The sequence below is a fragment of the Anarhichas minor genome, unplaced genomic scaffold (assembly GCF_050575085.1).
Source record: "Anarhichas minor isolate MPS153535 unplaced genomic scaffold, ASM5057508v1 ptg000073l, whole genome shotgun sequence".
NCBI classification, from domain to species: domain Eukaryota; kingdom Metazoa; phylum Chordata; class Actinopteri; order Perciformes; family Anarhichadidae; genus Anarhichas; species Anarhichas minor.
This window is the reverse complement of record NW_027466519.1, coordinates 3,169,254-3,192,702: the sequence shown is the minus strand read 5'-3', so window position 1 is coordinate 3,192,702 and position 23,449 is coordinate 3,169,254. Positions and strand designations below refer to the sequence as shown.

At 41.9% G+C, this 23,449-nt stretch overlaps 1 protein-coding gene across 4 annotated transcripts; it reads left to right on the top strand.

The window, feature by feature from the left end:
- Window positions 1–252: 252 nt before the first annotated feature.
- sh3bp2 (SH3-domain binding protein 2) lies at window positions 253–22,579 on the top strand. Of its 4 annotated transcripts, XM_076079775.1 has the most exons (14): window positions 282–316; window positions 451–639; window positions 15,707–15,846; window positions 15,953–16,055; window positions 16,376–16,493; window positions 16,711–16,778; window positions 17,501–17,586; window positions 17,675–17,752; window positions 18,262–18,988; window positions 19,107–19,233; window positions 19,482–19,537; window positions 19,813–19,888; window positions 20,275–20,334; window positions 20,456–22,579. In XM_076079775.1, the coding sequence occupies exons 3-14, from the start codon at window positions 15,711–15,713 to the stop codon at window positions 20,591–20,593; spliced, it is 1,773 nt and encodes a 590-aa protein (XP_075935890.1). In that variant the 5' UTR covers window positions 282–316; window positions 451–639; window positions 15,707–15,710; the 3' UTR covers window positions 20,594–22,579. The 4 variants fall into 4 exon arrangements, with proteins under 4 accessions (XP_075935889.1, XP_075935890.1, XP_075935888.1 ...); XM_076079774.1 differs by having other exon boundaries at window positions 253–639; XM_076079773.1 differs by lacking the exons at window positions 282–316; window positions 451–639 and adding an exon at window positions 4,145–6,322 and having other exon boundaries at window positions 19,110–19,233.
- The last annotated feature ends 870 nt before the right edge of the window (window positions 22,580–23,449 follow it).

Below are 23,449 nucleotides of genomic sequence, written 5' to 3'. Positions count from 1 at the left end.
CATTTTTGTGCATCGATGCTTTTTAGTCACCACACACACACGCACGTGGTCTTAAACTACAGGTTAACTATTGTGTGTGTGTGTGTGTGTGTGTGTGTGTGTGTGTGTGTGTGTGTCTGTGTGTGTGTGTGTGTGTGTGTGTGTGTGTGTGTGTGTGTGTGTGTGTTTGTGACACAATTGCTGGCCAGATGTTAGAAGGGGTGGTCCGTCTACTCTGCAAAGGGGAAGTTAGTCATGATGTTCTGGCTGCAGTCATACAGCCAGTGAAACTTGATCCACGGATATACAAAATGTTCGCACAGCTTTTTGATATCTGGTGAGGATTCAAGTCACCTAAGTAACAAAATGGGGCAAAGCATTGTTAATGTAACGAGGTAAAACGTGCTGCTCAGCTATGTTTCTTATTTTTGTGCTCAATGGTTTGTATGTCTGCCTGTCTGTGTTTGTAAGAGCGCTGCAGTCAGTTTCTGTTGTGGTTGAAGGGAGGGTGTCATGACACTTCATCACAGTAGCTCTGAAGCGCCACGCCAGGAAGTGAACCGGGCAGAAGCCTGAAGCGGAGTTCAGCAGGGCTCAAACCACTGATGACACAGACGGACACAGACAGAAGAGCTACACAGCTGACGCAGCACTCCATGGGTGAGTTTAATTAAACATTTTTACAAGACTTTATCCAAGACGTGTGCTTTTTATTTTCTGTTTTAAAGGGTAGCTAGTGGCTTCTAGGTGTTCTAAAGCACTTGCTGTGTGAAGCACGCTCTATACAGATATGCAAGTCCTTCAGGTTGTAGTTCATGTTCTGTTTTTGTTTTAATGAACCAATTCTTGGATCCGGAGAGAAAAGCTACACAATAAAGTTCGGTAGACATGTCAGTGCTTTATTTAATCTCCCCAAAAATGATGCTGTTAGCTAATGACATGCCAACACTTAGCCTTGAATTCATGGCTGGCTAAACACATTGTTTATTCTCATGTGTTTTGGATGTAAAACAGGTGATTTAAAAAAAATATATAAGACCATCTAGTGTTCCAATACCAAGTATCAGTCATAATACAGATCCATGCTCAGCACTTTGGCAGGCTAACTGGGAGACGAGACGTGAGTGTGACATAAGCGTTCTGTCATCCAATCCACACTGACATCCAAGCTCACAGACAGAAAGCCTTGATCCATACGGTTAATAACTTCAAAACAAATGCAGTGGGATATTTGTGTGATTTAAACAGCTGTCTATCTGCAGATTGTGCTTCACTAAATACGACAAAAATAGACTTCAAGTGTAAAAAATGACACATTTAATAAAATGGAATATCGGTTTGTACATGTCACTGCCGTCAAAAACGCTTCTACAGTATAAACCCAAACACAACAGGCCTACCCTGCCAAAATATGTCTGCATAATCACTACTGAATGGGGATCAGCTTTGAACCTCCGATTATTTTATATTTTTGCACACATTTATCATACTGTGTTAGATGTCACAAAATATCCTTATTAATATTTTTGATTATGATTTTCCCGCGCCCTACTGAAGTGTCACTCAAAGCAGTTTGTGTTGTTGCCATGCTAAACTATACTGGTGGAAGCACCGGGGTCACAGTTGTGTGTTGATCTGTTTTCACTCTTTTATTTTTATTGAATAGTTTGTGGTAACAAGGTTATAAAGTTCTGGTTTATATGGAGCCATGTGAAGCCAGTTAGAGTGCAGGGTTGTGTGTTTCAGTGGTGATCATTCTGTTGCTGTCTCTTTTAAAAATGGAAGCCATGTGTTTTGTGGTATAGGCCTTTTTTTATCTACATGTGAATGTTAAGTGGTAAAATGTATTTAGGGTTGGATTTAACTCATTAAACTCTGCTGCGTCAATATAAAGGGGTTGATTAAGTCATAAACCCCAGCAGGCTACTTTTTAATATACAATTCAAATGAATATGAGCGTGTAAGTTACTTTTTACGTTGGGGAATAGTGCGTAACAAAATAATCTAAGCTCTCAAATCCACTTACTATTTTTCTGAGCTTTCAAACTGTGGAACGTCAGTCACATGATAACACATAGTTGTGTACTGTATTGGGATGGGAATCCCGCCCTCCAGAATCTCTCTGGTGAAGTTAACGCTTGGATAGGTAACATTGCAGCCTGATTATTAATGGCCAACAGATGTGAACCACCTGGACATACCAACTGATATTTAGCCTGTGTAGTGTATCATCATGTAAGACATCCGCCACCCTGCATCTGAAACCCCTCACAATGTTCTCACAAAAAAACAACACGGTGTCCAATTTGTTTTGCCTCTTTTTATCTAGTTTGACACCCTCTACGACATGTTTCCTCGATGTAAACATGGAGAAGCCAAGAAGAATGATTGAGGCAGGGTTCTCGTATCCTCCAGCTGAATCAGGTGGTTCTCTGTTCGAGGACAGCAATGCCATGGCCAGGTCACAACAAGAATGTATGTCTCTACGATGGCCTGATTTGACCTAGTGGCCATCTTAAAAGGCCAAAAATAATGTGTGTGCTACACATACAGGTAGGAAAAGAGAGGAGGAAGTAGAGAGGGAGTAAAAAAACCAGTATTAGGCGAGGTGGAAAAGAGAAGGGATTAAAAGGAAGGAAATAAAACAAAAGAGAAACTGTGTCCAGTTCCATCAGCAGAGCTCTGTCACCGCTAAACTGTTTGTAACTTTGAGGTTCATGCGTTGATGATTACTTCCTGTATTTTTCCATTTCTGTTTGTAAGAAAAAATGCAAGACAGATTTTTGTTAGAAGTTTGAGATTCTCAACAAGCATTGATGAAATGGAGAATGAACACCAGCAGGAGAACACCAGTGACTGCACTGCCAGCTGTCTTGCTAACAAACATAGAGCGTGTGGTTTCATAGTGGGCAGATGGTTCACTGTAACAGGAACCAGTAGTCCTCACTAATATGGTAAATCATATATCACACTGAACACTGCATGTGTCTCTGCTGTGTGTTCCTGCAAATCTTCCTGGTGGGCTCATACTGTATATAGACGCTGTAATCTGAACTGAACCCTCACTGAACATGTTTACCTTTATTAGTTTGATCATAGGTGACGTGTGATGCCAAAGCATATGTGGGTAACCAGCAAACTTGCCAGTCATTGCAGTAACACACTCATCAGTTAAAGACAAATAAAGCCGGAGGTACTTTTGCTTCAAAACTTTTGCTTTTGCTTCTTCTTTTTTGCATCGATATGCTGCAAAAAACGATATTAGGTGTTAAAGTCAAAAATTGCTGGTTGAGGCTTTGTTTCCGCTTTTGATCTGAATGATCACCACTCCAGTTTAAAAATAAACTGTAATGCAAATATGGGCCAGCAATTCTTTTCCAAATATGGAACCGACTGAACGATCAACCCCCTCCTGTTCAACATTTTAACAAGACTTTTTCTAAGAAGTGTGCTTTTTATTTTCAGTTTTAAAGGGTAGCTAATGACTTCAAGGTTTTCTGAAGCGCTTGCTGTGTGAAGCACGCTCTCCACAGATGTCCTGTTTTTGTTTTAATGGACCGATTGTTGGATCCGGTGAGATAAGCTGGACAACCAGAAAAGCTCGGTAGACAATGTCAGTGCTGAACAAGGCTTTACTTAACCTCCCCAATAATGACACTGTTACTGTTAGTTTTAATTGACGTAAAAAATAAAGAGCTGTAATGGCCAAATATGGGCCAGCAATTATTTTCCAAATATGGAATTGTTTAATTGACCTTGAAAAAGAAACTGACTGACCGGTCAACCCCCTCCAGCAACAATCTTAACGCAATGGATTGAACAGGACGATTAAGACAGGATGCAGAAAGTACTGGGTACCAGTCTCTTCAAACTTCCGATCAAACTTCCTCTCGGTCAACTGTCGTACGCAAATACATCACAGTGGCTTTTTTAAACTTGCATTTGACGAAGTTGATTGTCAGCCATGTGCAAAACAATCCCAGAAACTGTGTGAGTAGTCGCTGATGATGATCTTTCCCAGGTGCTACCATAGACGACCACATGATCGAGATACGCAATGCAACCACACACAGCCTGATTCATCTACCGTAGCGGGTTGGCCAAGCAACCCTAAATAAAGAAAAGTTACACAAGGAGTGACATAGCATAGCCTTTCTTAACACTTGTTTAGTTGACTCATGATAGCGTCATAAATCCTCACAAAAAAAAAAATTGACATGTCACACTTCTATTTTTGTGTTTCTATCAAGTAGTTGTGGTTGAATCACACTAAAAAGATGCTCAAATTTGGCAATGGAGTGGCAATGGATTACATGAATAAAACTCTATCTCTATGAATAAATGTTGTCCCTTCCCTCCCACAACGATCGCATTCTGTTGCTTTATGGCGCCTGCTGAAAGCCATGAACAACCATTCTGTTAAAAGTTGCTGTAAAAAGGACTGTATTCCATCTGACACAGTCTCTGTTGGCCCTTAATGTCAAACCTGTTGATTCAGCTCAGCAGCAGCAGCAAGAGAACCTGCTCTTTATGTGGTTTCAAAGTTTAACTTTAGTGTGACACCTCACACTAAAGTTAGACTTAGAGGTCTTGCAATCAAAATAAGACTTTGCGCTGCTGTGTTGTTCTTTGTAATTTAACAGAGGTCCACTCACATTGTGCAAATGGCAAAAAAAAAAAACTGAGTCGCTATTATGGTTTGAAGAGAAAGAAACTGTACAAATTTCATCACAGTGAGCACAATGTCAAAGTGGGTCAATTAAACGAACTGGACTCGCTGTTGTCTTCTCCACAACTGACAGTCTGCTCAGGATTCAGTATAAGACCACTGGTCTGCCAGCCTAATGACTCCATTCCCAGTTTTTAAGGATATTTATAAGTTTTATATGCTTTTAAAATGTTGAGGGTTTACACAAGATTGTTAGATGCATATAAGGCAAGGCAAATGTGTTTGTATAGCACCTGTCATTCAAAGTGCTTAACATAAGACAGAAAGGCAATAAGACAATACATACCAAAAAACAGAAGGCAATATCAAAATACAAATATATTAACAGGATTCAAAAGGATAAAATAAAAATGTATGACTGGAGTCAACTAAAACAGAATAAGATGGATTAATAGGTAGAATACAATTACAGTGTAGTGCAGGACTGCAATAAGTCCGTCGGATCATTTCATTTGGCTTGGAAGAAATGATTTGACGGGATACCTACCTGTCTACCTACCTACCTGTGCGCTCTCTGCCCGAGCACTCATTGCTTTTCCCAAGCTGCTAACTTTACAGCTGTGAGCACTGACAATAGCCATGTTCATCGTTTCTATTCCTAATGGTTCTGGGGGAGTAGCTTTGGAGGGAGGTCTGAAGGGACTGGCTGTCAGTGCTGCTGACTTGGTGACTTTCTCAACACAGTCTCAACCCCTAACTCGTCAAATACCGACACTTGGTCAATGACCCTAAGCTTATGACGCTCTACGTACCCCTCTTGCATCAGTGTTGCACGTGTCAGCAACGGCGTGTCAGTTTTCTACTAGTTTCATGAATAGTGTCTTTTCAAAATAGACTTCTGTGTTAACCGAAAGTTGCAGTACTCATTTCAGATCTCATGCAGCCTAACGCAGGTACGTTTCAGGTCATGTTTGTAACCATGTCGGTAGAAGTAAATGTGTGTGTGTGGGTGCGTGTGGGTGCGTGTGTGCTGGACCTCTGTATTGTTCCACTCTTAAGGGACGGAAAGTCCCCCAGCCGCTTTCTCAGGTCCGCTGTGTCCAACTGTGCGAGGCATGTGTGTGTGTGTGTGTGTAGTGGTGTCGGTTGTATCCGGCAGCCAATCACATACTAGCTCTGAGGAAACAGGAAGGAACATGCTGCAGCCATGTCGACCAATGAGAAGTCGGGGCTAAAGGAGGAGGCCTCTTCAGGAAATCACTGGCAGAGTATCAGGGGTTCAGACCTCCAACAGACTTCCTTCAGACATCAGACCAACACGACTCGTTGTTCTAACTTCCCGTCCGTCCACTACTTCATTTCAATTTTCCATTTCCAATCACTCTATTCATATTTACTTCAATCTTTTCTTCCATGTATCTGTATTCCCTCTAGTTTTTCCAAATTTTGCCGGTCTAATCCCTCTAATCTTGAATCTGCATCTCTATCCGCTCCATCCTCTGTCCGACCCTGCACCTGTCCGCCGTCGTTTAAAAAGTATGGTGGTAAATAGCGCCGTGCTGCCGCCAACATGTCCGCCGCCATGTCCGCTCCATCCATGAGGAAGAAGAAGTCGTTTGCGCGGAGCTGCAAGCCGAGCGTCAGGATGTGTATTCGAGAACAGAGCGATTTCATGTAAGTTCAATCTTCACTCTCACACTTTGTGTTGTTGACTTCATCTTTTGTTGTTGGTCTCGTCTCTGATGTGCACTCGTTGTTACTTTATGTATCGATGTATTCCCAGAAAAGTTGACTGGAGGTTGTCCTTAACTGCCAGTTGTAAGACCTGTTCGTAGGTTGGTTTCTTTCTGTATCTGGGATAGCTTCTGGTTTCAGGAATCATCTAGTGGTTCTTTGTTATTAACGTAGGTGTGTGCTTTGCTAAAACCATTCCGCTGTAAGTTTACGTCATCTGTATTGGTAATTGTTTGATTTGGTAAAGATTCTTCCTCTTTACAAAAGGTTAATGAAGCAACTGAAGGATTTCCTGTCTTGACCTGTTGATCAAGACAGGTGAAGCCTGTACATTTTTGTTTGAGATTCTCCTCAGTGAAGTTATCTTTCAGTCTTTTCACATTACTATTTCATCCTCTTGTGCGCTGATGCTGTTGACCCACATTGTTCATTTGACGGCTGCTGTTTATATCTTAGCACCTCTCAGTCTACAGTATTGAGAACCAGATCAGCCTTTTAGGAAGTCAGGTGGTCAGAAGTAAACACGCACGCATTTTCTCACAGCGCATCTGAAATAGTGGCATGCTGACAGCTTTCACCGGACGTGAGACTTTGCTCAAAACAGTACCGAGCGATGTCCATTTCAAGCAATGCCTACACTGCAGCAGCAACAGGGATACATACTGTACTTTGTGTACTCCGTCAGTGTGCAGACAAACAGAAACACTGTATAGAAACTAAAATAATTCAACCTGTTCGGTCATTATTCTGAATCAGGCCTAATTACAGGAGGCCGAATTTCACCACATTGCAAAGTACATCATTTCACACACAAGTAGGCTGTGCAGTTGGTCATATCCTCATTTTAGATCTAGCAGATGTTTGTGGGCATATTAATGAATGGTCGTAATTTTATTCTGCCCAGTTTAATCCAAAGGGAGCCGTTATCTCTAAGAGACCCACGTAGACCAGGTTTTTATTTTTTATTTTATTTTATACATCCTCTAAAGGTTAGAACCTGAGGATAGATTTGAGATAAAGCTCAGCGTTTTTTAAAGTTGTTCTAGTCATAGATCAGCATAAATCAGGAGGGCTTAAAGAGACAGGAGCTAAAACGGAGCATTTCCGTTGTTTTATGAAAATTAAAGCATGCAAACATGTTCCAGTAGAAACCCAAAACACAAGTATGAACCTAAAAATGAGCATGATATGTCTCCTTGAAGTCCTTGAAGACGAGAATTCATGTCTGAGATGTGAGCAGCAGGTTAATTGAGAGAAAATACTCTATCTATCACACTGTGGGGAGTTCACAGCTTTGCTTCCCACAATTGAGACACATATTTGGGCAGACAATTGACATCTGTGTGACCACCAAAATACCTTTGAAGGTGCTACATTTAATTCTCCCCCTAACGCAGTGTCCTGCTTGAGTAAAGTACAAAGTGGCAATGTCACAATGGGGTTTGGTTCATATATGCAGCAAAAAGTTAGGTGACGACTTCCGTTTTCATAAGTTTTTGGTCAAAACTGGAATATCTAAACAAAGCCTGAGGCAGGCATCAGACACAAATCACATCTGTCTGGTGGTTTTTCAACTCAAGGACACAAACATTTTATTTTCCAGTGGAGATAAGACTCCACGATGGGGCTCCAATCACGTCAGCTGTCAGTTATTGCCACGGTAATTCCTCAGCAAGGTTCATTTACAGGAAATGTGTTCTCATTCTCGACCCTGTGTCGGGGGGAGGGAGGGTGGGCATGCCGTGAGAGCAGAATCTTAACACTCTTTTCCTGCCTCTGATTCGCTCTTTCTCTGCCTGTTTACAGATCTCTCTGTTTACTGTCCGAGTATTTTTCTTATCTTTGTGGTTTTTATTTCAGACAGATTTTCTGTTTCTGTTCTGTTTTTGTTTTTTTGAGAGAGAAACAAAGATTCCCAAACACTGTGAGTCACTTCACTTTATTAACGGTTAGTGTACAAACTAAAGGTATTTGCAAATAAAGTCCAACACCAAAATCACAATTTTGGGCGAAAAAAACAAAACGTATGGAGTTCTTTTGATTCTTGCAAAACTTTGCTGGCACAGATAGGCAGAACATCTGTGTCTGTTTGTTGATGTTATGAGACTGTTTCTCAACCTACGTCGTCCATATCTTGTTTGGTGAATTATCTGACTCATAACCACAGGCTGGCATTACCTGCAACAACAACAATCAATATTTCAATACCATGAAAATGTATTTTAAAAAGTCATTATTCAGATTTTCTGATGATTTTCCTTTAGTGTTCAGTCGCAAGGGTGTCAATCATCCATCTGGGTGAATAAACCAAAGCGCAATAGCAAACACTCCAGAGTTCAGATAAACTTCTCTCAACCTCCAAACTCCGTAGTTTCTATTCATGTGTTCAAAGTGCCAGTGAACGTGTGAAGCTGAACAGCAGTGGAGGAACCGTTGCGGTCGGCTGTCGAGGGGGAACAGGAACAAAAAGCACACTCTGTCTGGCGGTTTCAGTTTCCTGGGCCGGAGTTTTTATTGCCTGCGCTGCAGCTCGGACAGCGGTTTACCTGAGACCTTTAGATCTGCTCGGGGGTTGTGTGTTTTGCGCGTGTTGATTCGGGGAGGCGGTGTGTGCTTGAAGATCAGCACTGAGCTTTAAGCACACACTTTGCTCTTTGCACTGAAAGGGAATTGGTTAGCCACACACACACACACACCTGGCAGCTGTTTGTCATACCATCACAGCTGTTAAACTTCAATAGATCTTTGGCCCATAAGTAATTAGATACACATTCATATACACACAGTTGGGAGATCCTAAACACTTCAGAGCTTTCTGCCGTATCACGCAGACTTAATGGTGATGGATCAGCTGATTGGTGATTCTGAATCTATAAAACCCCCTTGACATGTGTGTGCTGATGTTTCCCGAACACGTTTACAGTTACAATCTTTCTCTGAGTTTTTAAAATGTGGTGTTTTTTTCGAATTTTGTATGCTGTACTTCCAAAAAGATGCTAGAATCAGTCAAAATCGATTTATGGTTAAAGATGGAAATAATAAAATATCTACAGTTATACGCAAAGTCTTTGTCAGTGGAGCGAAATGGGATTTTCCGTAGAGCTAGTGCATTGATCATAGGCCTACGGACGTAAACATGCACTGTGTTAACATAAAATTATTGAATTGGAGTAAATTTAGGAGCAGCAGATACAGAAATAATTTTTCTGGTCTCAAAACACAGATATTCTTGCAGTGTAATAGGGTGAAAACTACGCATTTTGTTTGGCCCATGACTCCCTCTAACTTTATGTATATGGCCCACCTTTATAGACGGTGTACAATGAGGCTCCTCTCTTCACCTAATGTGGATGTAAACACCCTTAAATTAAGGCCTAAAGTTAGAACTTAGACCTCCTAGTGATTGTCCTGCTACTCATACAGTGCACTGTATCTTTATATGTTACAGTGAGATAATACAGGCTTAAATGTATGTCTTGTACCCCATCCGGCCAATGTCATGCTGTCATTGGGAAAGATTCAACAGTAATATTGTCCTGCGATGTGATTCATCAGGGGGTTTCCATCACACAGCTGTGCAAGGTTCTATTTCAGTTTTTCTGGTCAGTCAACTGTTCCAAGGCGGCCTTCCTTCTTTGTAAGAGACAACAGACACAGATAAGAGGTCTGCAAACTCAGAAAAGACACATTCTTAGAAAAGCCTTTTTTCAAAACACAACATCACTGGGTTGTAAAGTGTTTTGTGGCCTCTGTAGGGGCTTCCAGGCTCCATAGCCTCCCAGAAAGGCTCTTAGGGATGGGGGGGACATGTCAGAAATTGAGGTTTCTCTAGTCTAGCAGCTTCCGTGATCTCGTCAGAAAAGCCCAGGAGATTATCCTCTCATGTAGGTCAGAGTCCCACCCCATCACCTGCCCGTCATTACTGACAAGCTGTCATCTAGCTTGTTATTACAGTTAATCAGTAGTCGATCTGGTCGTCTGCTCTGCAGCCACATCACAGAATTACAAATCTCAAAAATGAATGCCGCTTTAAATCCCTGTTGAACCCAGACATTGTTTTTTACGTCTGTGTCTGTGTGTCCAGGGAGGAAATGTGTTTGAATGGGTTTGGTATGTGCTTCCCTTCCTGACAAACAGCTGCTCTCCGATTAGCATCTCTGGCTCACAAACTTCAGTTCACGATGGAGAACTTAAAGAAAAAAAATTTAAAATTCTGTGTGGTGAGAGGGTTCAAAGCCATACTTTTACACTCTAGATCAGTGGTTTTCAACCTGGGGGTCCCGACCCCCAATCGGTCGCGAGATAATGCGAGATGAATTATTTACAGATGAATGGTTTTCACATTGCATCGCCTGTACCAGTGGTATTATTTGCCTCGGAATAGATTTTGTAGAGTGTGTTTGTGTGAGTAAAACACACTCAACAAAATCTAATGTGGAGGGTCTCGGATACCAACCTGATCATTCTTAGGAAAGTAAATGCACCAAAGTTTAATGAGTCATTTCTTACTGTTGTTGTTTCCTACATGGAGTTTCTCAGCATATTAAGAGTACTCTTGTCATGAGAATTATGATGTAAGGAGAAGTAAATGTGACCTGCGGACTGTATAAGCTTTACGTGCAGCAGCTTCTCATGTTGGTGGCTTCATGTTGTAGTCAAAAGAAATTGTTTGGATAAAGAATTCCGGTAACTCTGCTGACAGAGAAAGATTACATGTCACTGTTTCATTTAGCATTTCCTCTGCGTGGAGGAAGTGACCTCATCTTACACAAGAGCTTATGTGGGCAAACAAGAGTGAATCTACATGGATCTCATTCACAGGGTTCCCTTTTCTGTTTCCACTCGTTACTGTTTTCCAAATATGTTTTTGTTTTGTATTTTTCGGGGGGGGAAAGAGTTTTTGCACATGTTGCCAGAAAATTACATTTTTATTATTATTTTATTATTAATTAATATTATTATTCAGAACAAAGACAAAGATAATATGAGAAAATACAACTAATACATAAAATACAAAATATTTAAAGAAAAAAGTCAGGAGAGAACGGAGTCATAGTTTAAAAATATCAGATATTATAAAATAATATTATGATTATTGTAAAATAATACATATAGATCATAATTGCTACGTAATTGTAATAATATTATTAGTTTCTTTCTCATATATTGATATTCTTAAAAATATAAATCAATTTAAATAGTGACTCTGACAACAACAGGCTGTCATTCAAAAAATATCAGTTGAAGCACTGAAAGGGATCGAAGCGTAAGATCCAAAAGCAGTTGAAGTTTAATTGCCCCAAAGCATTTGGAATTTGAATGTAAAGGATAAGTATGTACACACTGAAGCAGTTGAACTGTCAGTTGAACTGTAAACAGTGAAAGACACTGACGTTACAGTTGAAAAGTAACAGATAGCGTGTGCACTGTAAACAGTGGCAGTTGTTATGTAAGCAGTGACAGCAGTTGAGGTTGTCAGATGTCCCTCCTGACCACATCTCTCTCATCTGTTGATGGAAAAGTTGCTGAGGCGTAGACTTTCAGGCCACTTCCTATAGAAAACATGGAAGTGCACGGTCAGAATGCCATCGTGTTGCTTCACTAGGACTCCAGGAAATCTTTGTATCGATGATAAGCAGCTGGTGAACTTTGACCTCCCTCAGACTGAAATGAAGTTTACTTAACTTTAAATGATCTGTGTGTATGTGTGTGTTGTGGCTTGCGTTCGCTGGTTATCAGTAACAAACCCACATGATAGCCTCTGTACATCTTCTTGAAGTCCTCTCACACACACACACACACACACACACACACACACACACACACACACACAGTTCACTCAAGGGTCAAAAACAAGCAGCAGCTCCACCCCTGTGATGTATTATATCTTTCTGTTCTCACTCCCTCTCTCTGTACACACTCCCATGTTTCTTATTTCTTTTTCCCTCTATTTTAATTCTCGAAGCATGACGCAACATTGCACATTTTGCCAACAACTCAAACTGAGAGTGCTTGGTTGGAATCTTTGGAGCAGGGTGTAAGACCGGTGACATCGCTCGTTTACTGGCCAGACTTGGTGAATATAAGCGGTCTGAAAATGATTAGATGATTTTTTTATTGCGTATTCATTGCCAAGTGACTTGTTCAACAGCCCACACTTTCATGTAAAAGTTCATGAAAGTGGAACCAAGGGTAGCAAAGCCACTGGTTGCACAATTCCATTGAAAAAAGTTTATTTTGCTCAGAAATGCTGTTTCAAATGCTGATGTTGCTTTTGGGCTTCTTCACAGTTGGGGGAATTGCAAACTGCAACAGACTGTTTAAAGAGAGATCGAATTCGAAACAGAAAGGGGATTGTCCTGACTTTTTGTGTGTACAGCCAAGCGCAACAACATGAATGTTTTTGAGGACGGACCGTCCACAAGTGTTCGCTGTTATCCCCATCTGTACGAGTCATCATGTCTCATCACTGTTATGACAGCAGGCTCTTCGCTGATTGGTTGCACGCGTAAACTGACTTTGACATGAAGAATCACTGAAGTGCAATCGTATCACATGTCAGCCTGTCAGTCGCTGCATGTCAAGATCACTTCACACATGAAACCGGTGTGGAGAAGGCAGATGTGTTTCAGTGTACAGCCAAACAACCGTCCCTGCAGGTTTTTATCTCAGTGAAAGGGAGTGGAATTTGGCAAGAAATCCGGGTAAATGTGGAGTTCCTCATTCCTTGGTTTAACACACACACACACACACACACACACACACACACACACACACCACTCCCTCTCTCTCCCTCTGAGGCCGGTAGATGGTGTTGATAAACTGGAAGTAACACATAAACACATTAGAGGATGACTAACTTTACTTGAGCTGTTTATTTTGACAACTGCTCTCTCTGTCACACACACACACACACACACACACACACACCTAATACAGAAGCTTTGAACACATGATGTGTTTCCTGTCTGAACTGTGTGTGTGTGTGTATACATAAGTACACTATCTCAGTTTGAGTGTTTATGTGCAAGGGAGGGCGAGAGAGATGGAAATCAACAAAGGCAGCCAGAGAGAGAGAGAGAGAGAGAGAGAGCAGCAAGGACGGAGACAGCATCAGAGAGTGAAATGAAAAAGAGAGCGTGATCAGATGAGGCAGAAACCAGAGAGACAGTTCCCTCACAGTTTGTTTTTTTGATGAGACGCAGCAGTGAGGACAGAGAGAAAAGGAGTCTGATTCGTCTCTGTCATGGACCTACTGCCGCCGTTAGCTTCCACAGTGTCAGCCTCCACAGTCAGCCTGTTGAGGGAGAGCGCTGCCATTCAGAGCATCAGCAGGAGGCTCAACAGGAGGTAGGCAACACCTGAGCAGGTTACGCCTGAACAGGACGGTGTAAGTAGATGACTTTCATGAGAAACAAATATTTTGAGATCGAGAGAAAAATAAAAGATTATCCCACTTATAAGAGAAGGTAATGAATACCGTATGTATTTTTTCCCACTGTGTATATATATATATATATATAAGGTAATTGTTCATAGCACCAGCCGTTGTTAAAATTGGATTATAGAAAAGCTCCTGCTTTCCATAACCATTTATGAATGCACTCAACATACAGTAGCAAACACCTGATGGGTGAATCATGCATGCTGGATTTCTGACATCTCACATTTTATCAAAACATAAGAATGAAAACAGCCAGTTCAGATTTTTTTGTGTTGTGAGAGACATTATGTGGACACGGTCGTAGCATTGTGAGAATTTGGTCCTAAACGTCAAAGCAGTTTGTGTTTGGCCCGTCGTTGGGTGTGATCTAAGGTCTGGGGATTTGGATTTTACAACCAGAGGTTTCACCAACTTTCAATCTTTCATGTGGGACAGCGCAACATGATGGTGTACAAGGGGCCTGTAAGGATGTTGCCATTTATAGCATCATATCATCGGTGTGTTGAAACCACTTTACCAATGACACGTTTCTATTTTCATACGCATTTTGAAGTATCGCATTAGAGAAGCTGTACATAAACGTCACAATTCGATAAAACTTCCTCAGTTGCAATCGCTTGAGTTTGTTTTTGACTTTGTCGAAAAAGAGTGGATGAGCTAAATGGATCATGGAAACGACTTGCCAAATAAGTTCCAACGTTAGCGAACATTGGACGACATGACCGATCAGCTGTTTCCGCTGTCTGCGTGTTCCCCGCAATTTATTGATATTGTATTCATCTCTGGTCAGCATGAAACATGGCCAATTCTAGCGGACATGACAGAGCAATACAAACGTACCTAATTGTTTCCGATTCGCAACCTCTTCTTCTTCTTCTACTGGTTTACTGGCGGATTACAGCCATGCGTAAAACTTCTTCTACTGGTTTACAGGCGGATTACAGCCATGCGTAAAACTTCTTCTACTGGTTTACTGGCGGATTACAGCCATGCGTAAAACTTCTTCTACTGGTTTACAGGCGGATTACAGCCATGCGTAAAACGTAGCCTGTACCGCCAATTTCTGAAGAAAGTACGCAGCCTTGTTTATTCCCCCAAAACCAGTTGATGGTAAGGCAAACTTCCATAAATTTTTTTGCAACATTTCAAAAGTTTGCTTAAAATTCACTTGACAATTGATTGGAAACAACTATTGTAAGACTTTGACTTTAAGGTTTTTACTTCTTTCTCATGAACTACTGCGCTTATTTGAATAAAATGTATGTAGTTTAGCTGGAAGCAGATTTAAACCCACAACTGTAACGGGTATAGTAAGGACCCAGGAGCAGTACGACAAACACCAGGGATAGTTTGAATCAACGCTTTATTTTCCTCTGGACACAACAGGTAGAAAATCACAGGGAAACAGCGGCAGGGTCTCGTGGTCGAGGACAGAAGGCTGAGTGAGTTACCGGGGCAGAGGCAAGGCGGGGTAGCCCAAAACAGGCAGGGTCGGCAACGGGGAATCAGTCCAAGGGTATTTGCTGGAAGGTCTTGTGTGGAAGCGGAGAACGATCTAGCAGTGAGTGTGTGAGAGACTGGGGTCTAGTAGGTGCAGCAGAGTGAGCAGGTGAGAGTGATGAGCTGATGAGGTGGGTGTGACTAGCAGGTGCACTGAATGAGCTGATTCGGTGAGTGAGAGATAGAGTGACAGGATAGTAGTGGCAGAGCTGTGACAACAACAGAGAGGTTGTGAGTTTGAATCCTCTCTGGATCTTCAAATATCTTGTTTTTCTTATTTTATCCTGAAGATTTTGTGCGACTCCTGAGCCGACTGGTAGATCTGTCACGCAGCGATTCAACAACAATAACAACCGCTCCTCTCTTTTCCTCTCTGGCAGAACCATGTCGTCTCCAGAGATGTGCTGGCCGGTGCCGATGCCGGCCATCGGGGCTCAGAACCTCCTCACCATGCCGGGAGGAGTTTCCACTTCGGGATACCTCCACAAGAAGGGAGGCAGCCAGTTCAGCCTCATGAAATGTGAGTTCACAATAACAAGATCAAGTGTGGGTGGACAGAATAAGCAGCATGTCCGAGACTGTGTTTTAACCCCAGATTATCTCAATACCTATTGCCTGCTTTACAGGGCCGCTGAGGTACATCATCATCCACAAGGGCTGCGTGTACTACTTTAAGAGCAGTACCTCTCCTGCACCGCAGGGGGCGTTCTCTCTCAACGGCTACAACAGGTCAGTGCATATCTGAGTCCACATTCAGTAATGTTGTTTTTCAGCATACTTCCAAACTCCCAGTTTGTTACCCACCTGTGTAAGTGGTTACCGCTGTATACAAGTCTCCACTTCATCAATACCCAAAATATCCTTTTTTATTTGTTTTATGTGAATGTACATGCATACATTGAATTCATATTAAATTAACTTTGCTTGAGTTTCAGGCGTGAGCTTGCGGGTGTGTTTGCATTTAAATGTAAAGCATTTGCACGCAGGGCTTTTATCCTGAAGCGCTTTACAAATGTGTCCGTGCATAACGCATTCATCCTCTTCCACAGAGTGATGAGAGCAGCAGAGGAGACGACGTCCAGCAACGTGTTTCCCTTCAAGATCGTCCACTTCAGTAAGAAACACAGGACGTGGCTTTTCTCTGCGGCCAGCGAGGACGAGAGGAGGGTGAGAACAACCACGCACGTACTCTGCACATTTACAAATATATGCATTGACACCTTGTGAGAATACTTTTAAACTGCCAGAGTAGCTTTTATGCCTTGAGTTATTTAAGTGTCGGATAGACCATTATTGGCTCACAGAGTGTACACTGGCAAAGGTCACTACCTGTCCTCTCATCTGCTAAAAATCTTTACACTCTGTATTGTTATTGCTTTTACAGAAATGGATGCGATTCCTGCGGAGGGAGATAGATCACTATAACGAGAGAAAAGAGTCCCACATTCCGAGGTAATGCACACTGTAGACTCTAAGTGTCACACTGTGATATACAGAACGTTTTTTTTATTGTTTTTAATTCATAACACAATGGGACATTTAATAGCTTTTCATTATATTGAGTGCCTGTGCTGCTCGGGGAGCCTGATCTCGCAGGGATTTCTTAAATTTAATTATATAAGAATAAAATCAGGTCTTCTTCCCTAAACGTAACTAAAATCATTTTATTAAAAGTTTCTTTGTAATTTGATAGAAATACGTTTTGTTTTTGTGGTTCAAGAAAACATATTTTTATGGGATATGATGCCAACTTCTTTGCATTTTATAATAGCCTGCAGCATTCATGGCTGCATCTCATAAAGTAGTTCAACATTAATGAAGACAACAATGCAATAAAAAGAACATAAAAGTTTTTGGATGACATGTGAGCTTTTAGCGAGCTTGCAAACTGGCATAATGTAAATGACATAATGAATAAGAAACTAAACATTTAAATTACAAAAAGAACGAGATGACCATCGTAATGTTTGAAGCTACCTCGAAAACTAGCTTTTAGCAATGACGGCTAGTTTGAAGAAGCAGATGGGCTAGTGGCAAAAAGCTTTCAGATTGCATGTTGGCATTTATTTATTCAATGTCATGAACCTACAGCCAATGAAATCCACTTTAACTGGATGTTCAAACCTTTTTCTGAATATCACGTTTTCATGATGACTTTTTCTTTGTTGTCATAGTGACTCCGATTCAGATGCCGATAATTTCTATGGCACGATTGAGGAGCCCATGGATATCAAACACCACGTCGATAATGCGGCAGATGGTGAGACCATGTAAATGACTACATACAGTGACTCACACGTTGTACTTGTGTGTCATTACACTGTGGTATCTGTTCTTTCTGTGTGTAGAATATGGAGATGATGATGATGATGATGATGAGGATGACTATCTGGAGCCAGACAGCGACTGTTCGCCGACATCGACAGGTGAGACACACACACACACACACACCGCTCTAGCTGACTCGTACGTATACAGTCCGTTACGATGGAGGAAACAGCACAGTGAACTTCGACTGTGACATCAGAACTGATAGTAATGAGGTCAAAGGTCACATCCGGACGCCGAGACCCCACAGTGTTTTTGTTACTTATCATACGAACGTGGAGTTCTTGAAAATTTTATACAAGCTGAGGTGAAAGTGACAAATAGAGGAAAAACAACTGTGTTGAAGGAGGTGAGGACAACAGTGGGAAATACTACTAGAAGTACATTTATAATGGAGTTTGTAATTTCCTGTATGTGTTTCTTTTAAACACATCCAGGAAGTTAATGGGGTTTATGTCAATACAAAATAATTAGTAAAGAAAAAATGCTACGTGGAAAAAAAACTATACCTATAAGGATGGACTGTGCGATAAACATGTATGGAAAGAAATCCAAAACTAAGAAACCAGCCTGATTTCTTTTTTTTTTTTTTTTTTTACATTTTTAGGTCGACCTACGGGGCCGCCCCCCTCCTACCCCCCTCCCCCGGTGCCGGTTTCATTTAATCTCCGTCAAGACTCCAGTCCAAGTTTCCACAAGGCCCCACCTCCTCCCATCCCGCTGCCACACAGAATCCCAACCAGCCCGCTCCCCAGAAAGCCCCCGCCCTGTTTCCCCCCTCCCTCCTTACTGAAGGACTCTCACAAAGGCCCGCCTCCTCCACTCCCCTTCGCCCCCCACCTGCACAAGTCCTTGTCTCCCAGCCCCCCGGCTCCTCCTCCCCCCAACGTAAAGAGAGACCTCAAGTGCAGGGTGACGTCCGTTGGGGGGCCTGGGAATGACAAGAGAGACTGGAGGCCTATGCCGGCCGTGTCGGTCCAGTCCCCTGCCACTCTGCTTATCTGTGACCAATTAGAGACCAGGATGGTCTTAAATAGTCCCGCCCACTGCTCCCTTATTGCTGGAGGTAGCAAATCAGTGGGCAACCCCCGCAGCAAGCCGAGCCTACCTCCTCAGTATAACATCGGAGGGTCCTTCCTCAGGCCTGTGACGCCAGACTCTCCGTCCCTCAGCAAGACGTCCTTCAGTCACCCACCACTGCCTGGCCACCCTCCGCTCTCTCCTCTACTTAAACCTGGACTTCACAACAAGCCAGTGCCGCCCAAACCTCCTCCGCCCACAGTCAAACCCCCGCTGCCTTCAGCCAAGTCCAAGCCGCCAGGAACCCCGCTGCAGTAAGTTGGACTCAAACGCACAAAACACTCAACACAGAATTCTTTAGAGTGCAATCATGTAAAAAAAACAAAGGTCAATCAGGTTGAAGCTACCACACTAAGGTGCATTTCCCCCCAGAAGAGCATCTCCAGACGGCCAGAGCTTCCGTTCGTCGGGAGACGAGGTGCCCGCAGAGTTCAAGAGGAAGCGAGACTCGGACAAACACAGCAGAGGAGAGGAGTCTGACGACGACGACTACGAGAACGTAAGTGATGTCACAACTGATATTGAGCTGCAGGCCGCACAATCACTGCGCATATAGATGCTTTAAGCCTCCTGCAGACTACAAGACTTGAAGAGAGTTGAAGTGCTGCTCACACCACAAGACATTGTTTTTGTTGACGTGAGGGCGCACAAACAACATAACTGACCAGGTGTACTGATTACAACACTATCACCAACATCAGCGCTCCAATAAACACATTGTGTTTAACCAGGTGTTTCTATCTGCAGGTGCAGCTGCCAGACTCCGTGTTCATTGATACGACCGAAACCAGCTTCATAGAAAAGTAAGACGGATACACTTTTCCTTGTAATACAGAAGTTGAACCTGAAATATCCCTTCAGCCCTGCTGCTTTGCAGAGCATTTCTGCCATCTAGTGCTTTGTTTCATTTTATTGCCGTGGTCTTTATTTATGAAGCAGATATGCCGTAACATTAGTATCTACATTGTTCAGTCGTTAGTCATTTGCAGCATTAGTTCACCATCGTTCATATCAATGATGTCGACAGTAAGTGTCTCTATTGATAACCTGTAACCTGAGACGATGTTTGTACCCGCAGGTTGTTCAGAGAGAGCCTCAGCCCTCCACAGGACGGACTGTACTGCATCCGAAACTCAGGAACCAAAACATCAAGGGTAATGTTATAATAATTATTATATTATATTATTATAATATGATAAGTTAACTAGTCTTATTGTATTCAAATGATAATAATTATAATATGATAAGTCACAAGCTATGGATAGGACTTTTCTCAACCAAGTACCCTATGTGGGCATTCTTATGTTTTTTATATATATATATATATATATATATATATCTCTCGACTAATGCAGGTGTAAGACAAAATGTCAATCAAATATTTGTTGTCATACAGTTTATATGAAAGTCATTACAGGTTAACAGGAAATTGTATGTTCTGATATCTTAATAACTAAAGTCTGTGTTACTAATCGGACATTTAAGTCAAAACATCACCTGATCCTGACAACTAATATAATCTTTCTGGTGTGTTTGCCAGGTGTTGGTGGTGTGGGATGTCAGTATAGGCAAAGCCAGGAACTACCGACTGTTTGAAGAGGTGAGAAGCTCGCCGTTGTATTCATACAATTATAATCATTTATGTGCAGAGATTAGGCAGAACGACAGCGTATCATTTGCAATATTGAAGTCCTTTGGTTCGCTGTTGGTGTTTTTGCCAGGTGGACCGTATGTTTCTGGACAACGAAGTCACCTTCCCCACTCTGTCTGCTGTGATCGAACACTACTACAGCCACCCTCTTCCTCACCACGGCTCGCTCTGCCTGCAGAAGCCGTACACAAAGACGCTGAGCTTCTGATCAACGCAGTCAAACCGGAGAGTAGCGGAGAGTCGGGGCCTTCTCTGCAAGTGAAATCCATCTCCGTCGAGCAACGGCGCGTGGAGATAAAGTCACTCACACGGATGAAATAACTGTCGCAGTAAATCAGAACACATCATCCCTCACACTGTTCAGTGGAAAAGACCTGCTGTTGCACCAGAATATGCCATAACGCTTCATGTTTAACAGCAACCACAGTAACCTTACAGTTAATGGAACATTATGTACCTTACTTTAACACACAAGTCTCTTATCTTAACACAGCAAGCCATCCTAATCCTCTTCTGTGCACTGAAAACATCAGTTACTGTAACTGCTCTGTTTCTGAAACATTCCTGCTGCTTTATGCAAGCTGAATCAGTGTCATCAGGAAAGCGTGTAATGATAGCGATTAAGCACAATACATGAGCAAGTGTGATGTAATTTGTCCTCAATGGGGCGCTGTGACACCATATGGCAAAAAAATTCCCCCAGCTTCATGTGGGATGTGGGTTTACCTGTGGTTCCTTTGGGTCTGTCCCGTTGTGCCCACACAAGTCCCTGATTGTGTGACGTATATCAACTGCCAAAAGCGAGTTGATGCGACACAAAAGTAGAATAATAGAACATAGTAATATATTACTCAACCAAAAAAGATAGCAATTTAATAAAAGGGAGGTTGAATCAACTGAAATAAACTTGCAATCAAATCCATTTAGATGTTTGGAAAAGAAAGAAAGTGTCAATCCTACTTACAAAAGATGTCACAGTGACCTCTCAACTTTGACCGCCGAATTCTAATCAGTCAACATAATTAATTTTCAAAAGGATGTTGTTGATGTCCCCTCCCCTTCTGGGGGTTGTCACGTGTCCAATCCAAGTGTATCTCAGAGTCAATGGGTGATGTTTTAGTGAGTTGTTAAAATGCACAGCCACAGGGCTCTTTTCATCGTTACTACGTGTGTTACTCTGAAACACGGGTCTTGAGACAGCGTGTTGTTTTCAACATGTAGTTGCTCATATAGATGGCTCTACGTGTGTTACAAGTAATGATACTGTTGATATTGAATGTTTTTACCGAAACCCGGATGAGTAAATAAATGAGATTTAAAAGTGACGTTACATTGTGCGCACTGTGCACACTTGTATTTACAATCTGGAATGACCGACAAGAAAGGAGTAGATTGTTCTGGAGGAAGGTCATCTCTGACTATCAGATTGTGAATGTTTGGATCTAACTGTACACAATGCGTGGAGAATGTTTAAAAAAGGGATTTGAAGATTTGGATCAGAATTCAAAATATGCCAGTGTTGCCGCCCAATCTCTTTTAATTCTGTTCCCAAAGGAGAGTAGTTTATAATGCAGAGGATGCTTATGTTAGCTGGATCATTCCTTCAGACAAGAATAATGTTCAGGCTGAATCCAACGTGTCATAAAGAACTTTTCTTTTTATTGTGTTTATTGTCAGCAGACCTAAAACTGACTTGTGGGTGCTACTGGCAACAACTGGACCGGTATGGGACTGTTATGAGCAGACGGCAACGTCATTATATATTTCACAAATGTAAAACAAGTCTGTCGTCCAGACTTCAGTTGTCTCTGTGTAATCAATGGGCAACACATATTTATTTACACATGCACCAAGTCCAAAAACTGAAATTGCGATTTAAGCATCCCAGGGGCTTGTAACGCTTCGATATGTTGTACTTTCTCTTGCAAAGTCCTTGGAGGGTAGAAAACATCTCCCCTATAAACAAGAAATGAAACCAGACTGTAAGGGGTGCAAATTGTCAGATTGATCATGAAGAAATTCATTCTCAACTGCTAAAACGTTGACATTCTGCAAATACAGTTTGCACAGCACTGACTTTAATGTTGTACATCACTATATATTTATATGTAAATGCTGTAAGTACTGTAAAAAAAAATTTAAATATATTGTTTTCTACAGAAATATGTTGAGAGTGTATAAAGGATTACTCGGAGCCTCCTGTTTTGTCTTTTTTAAATTTGTGTATCTAAACTTTGAGGTTGCAGCTTCCTGAGTGTCCTGTTCTTCAGAGAGCTATCCGACACCAACTCTTAATCATATTAGAAGATGTTAGAAGTTTCCTACTTCATGCAGCGTAGTTCCAAAAGACCTCAGACGTTTGTTTCTGCTCCAGTTGGGGTCGACTCGAGGCTCTCAAGCGATGGATTCCGGTTGAAGGAGTCTGTGGTCCTCAGCTGGCCTCAGATGCCCTCCCAGCGGGACTGGCAACTGTCTTTGAAGTCGATACACTGCTGTTGCAAAGTGGTTATGGGAAGCAGGCTCACGATATGGCCTTGCTCTTCAGGTCTCGATCCGTGGCAGATGATTATTGGTCCGTCGATGAGCCGGGGTCAAATAATACTCTGAATACTTGTTCAACTGTATGTGAAATTTTAGGGTGAAGAAAAACAGGATGTGAACAAATTGCTTTTTCCTTCTCTTTTTGTCTTACAAAACCAAAACATAGTGTTAAACGATACTGACAATAAAGCTTAATGATAAAGAGTCGTACATACTGTGTAGAATACCCATTCTTATACACTATTTAGTATGCCAGAAAAATATTTAGTACGTCCCAACACATAGTCAAATGGAAATGCAGTATGTCAAAAATATGCTAAATGATGCTAAATTTCCAGATGAGCGTAACCAGCTTTGAGTGTCGCTGTCTGTGGTGCTGAACAGCACTTATGAGGCCACACAGAGACCACAGCACGTTTCGAAACTGATCACTAGTGAAATCAATGCAATCTAAATATGGTCCACCCATCCATGAATTAAACTTTGTGGATATATAAGCAACTGTGCATTCTTTTTTTGACAT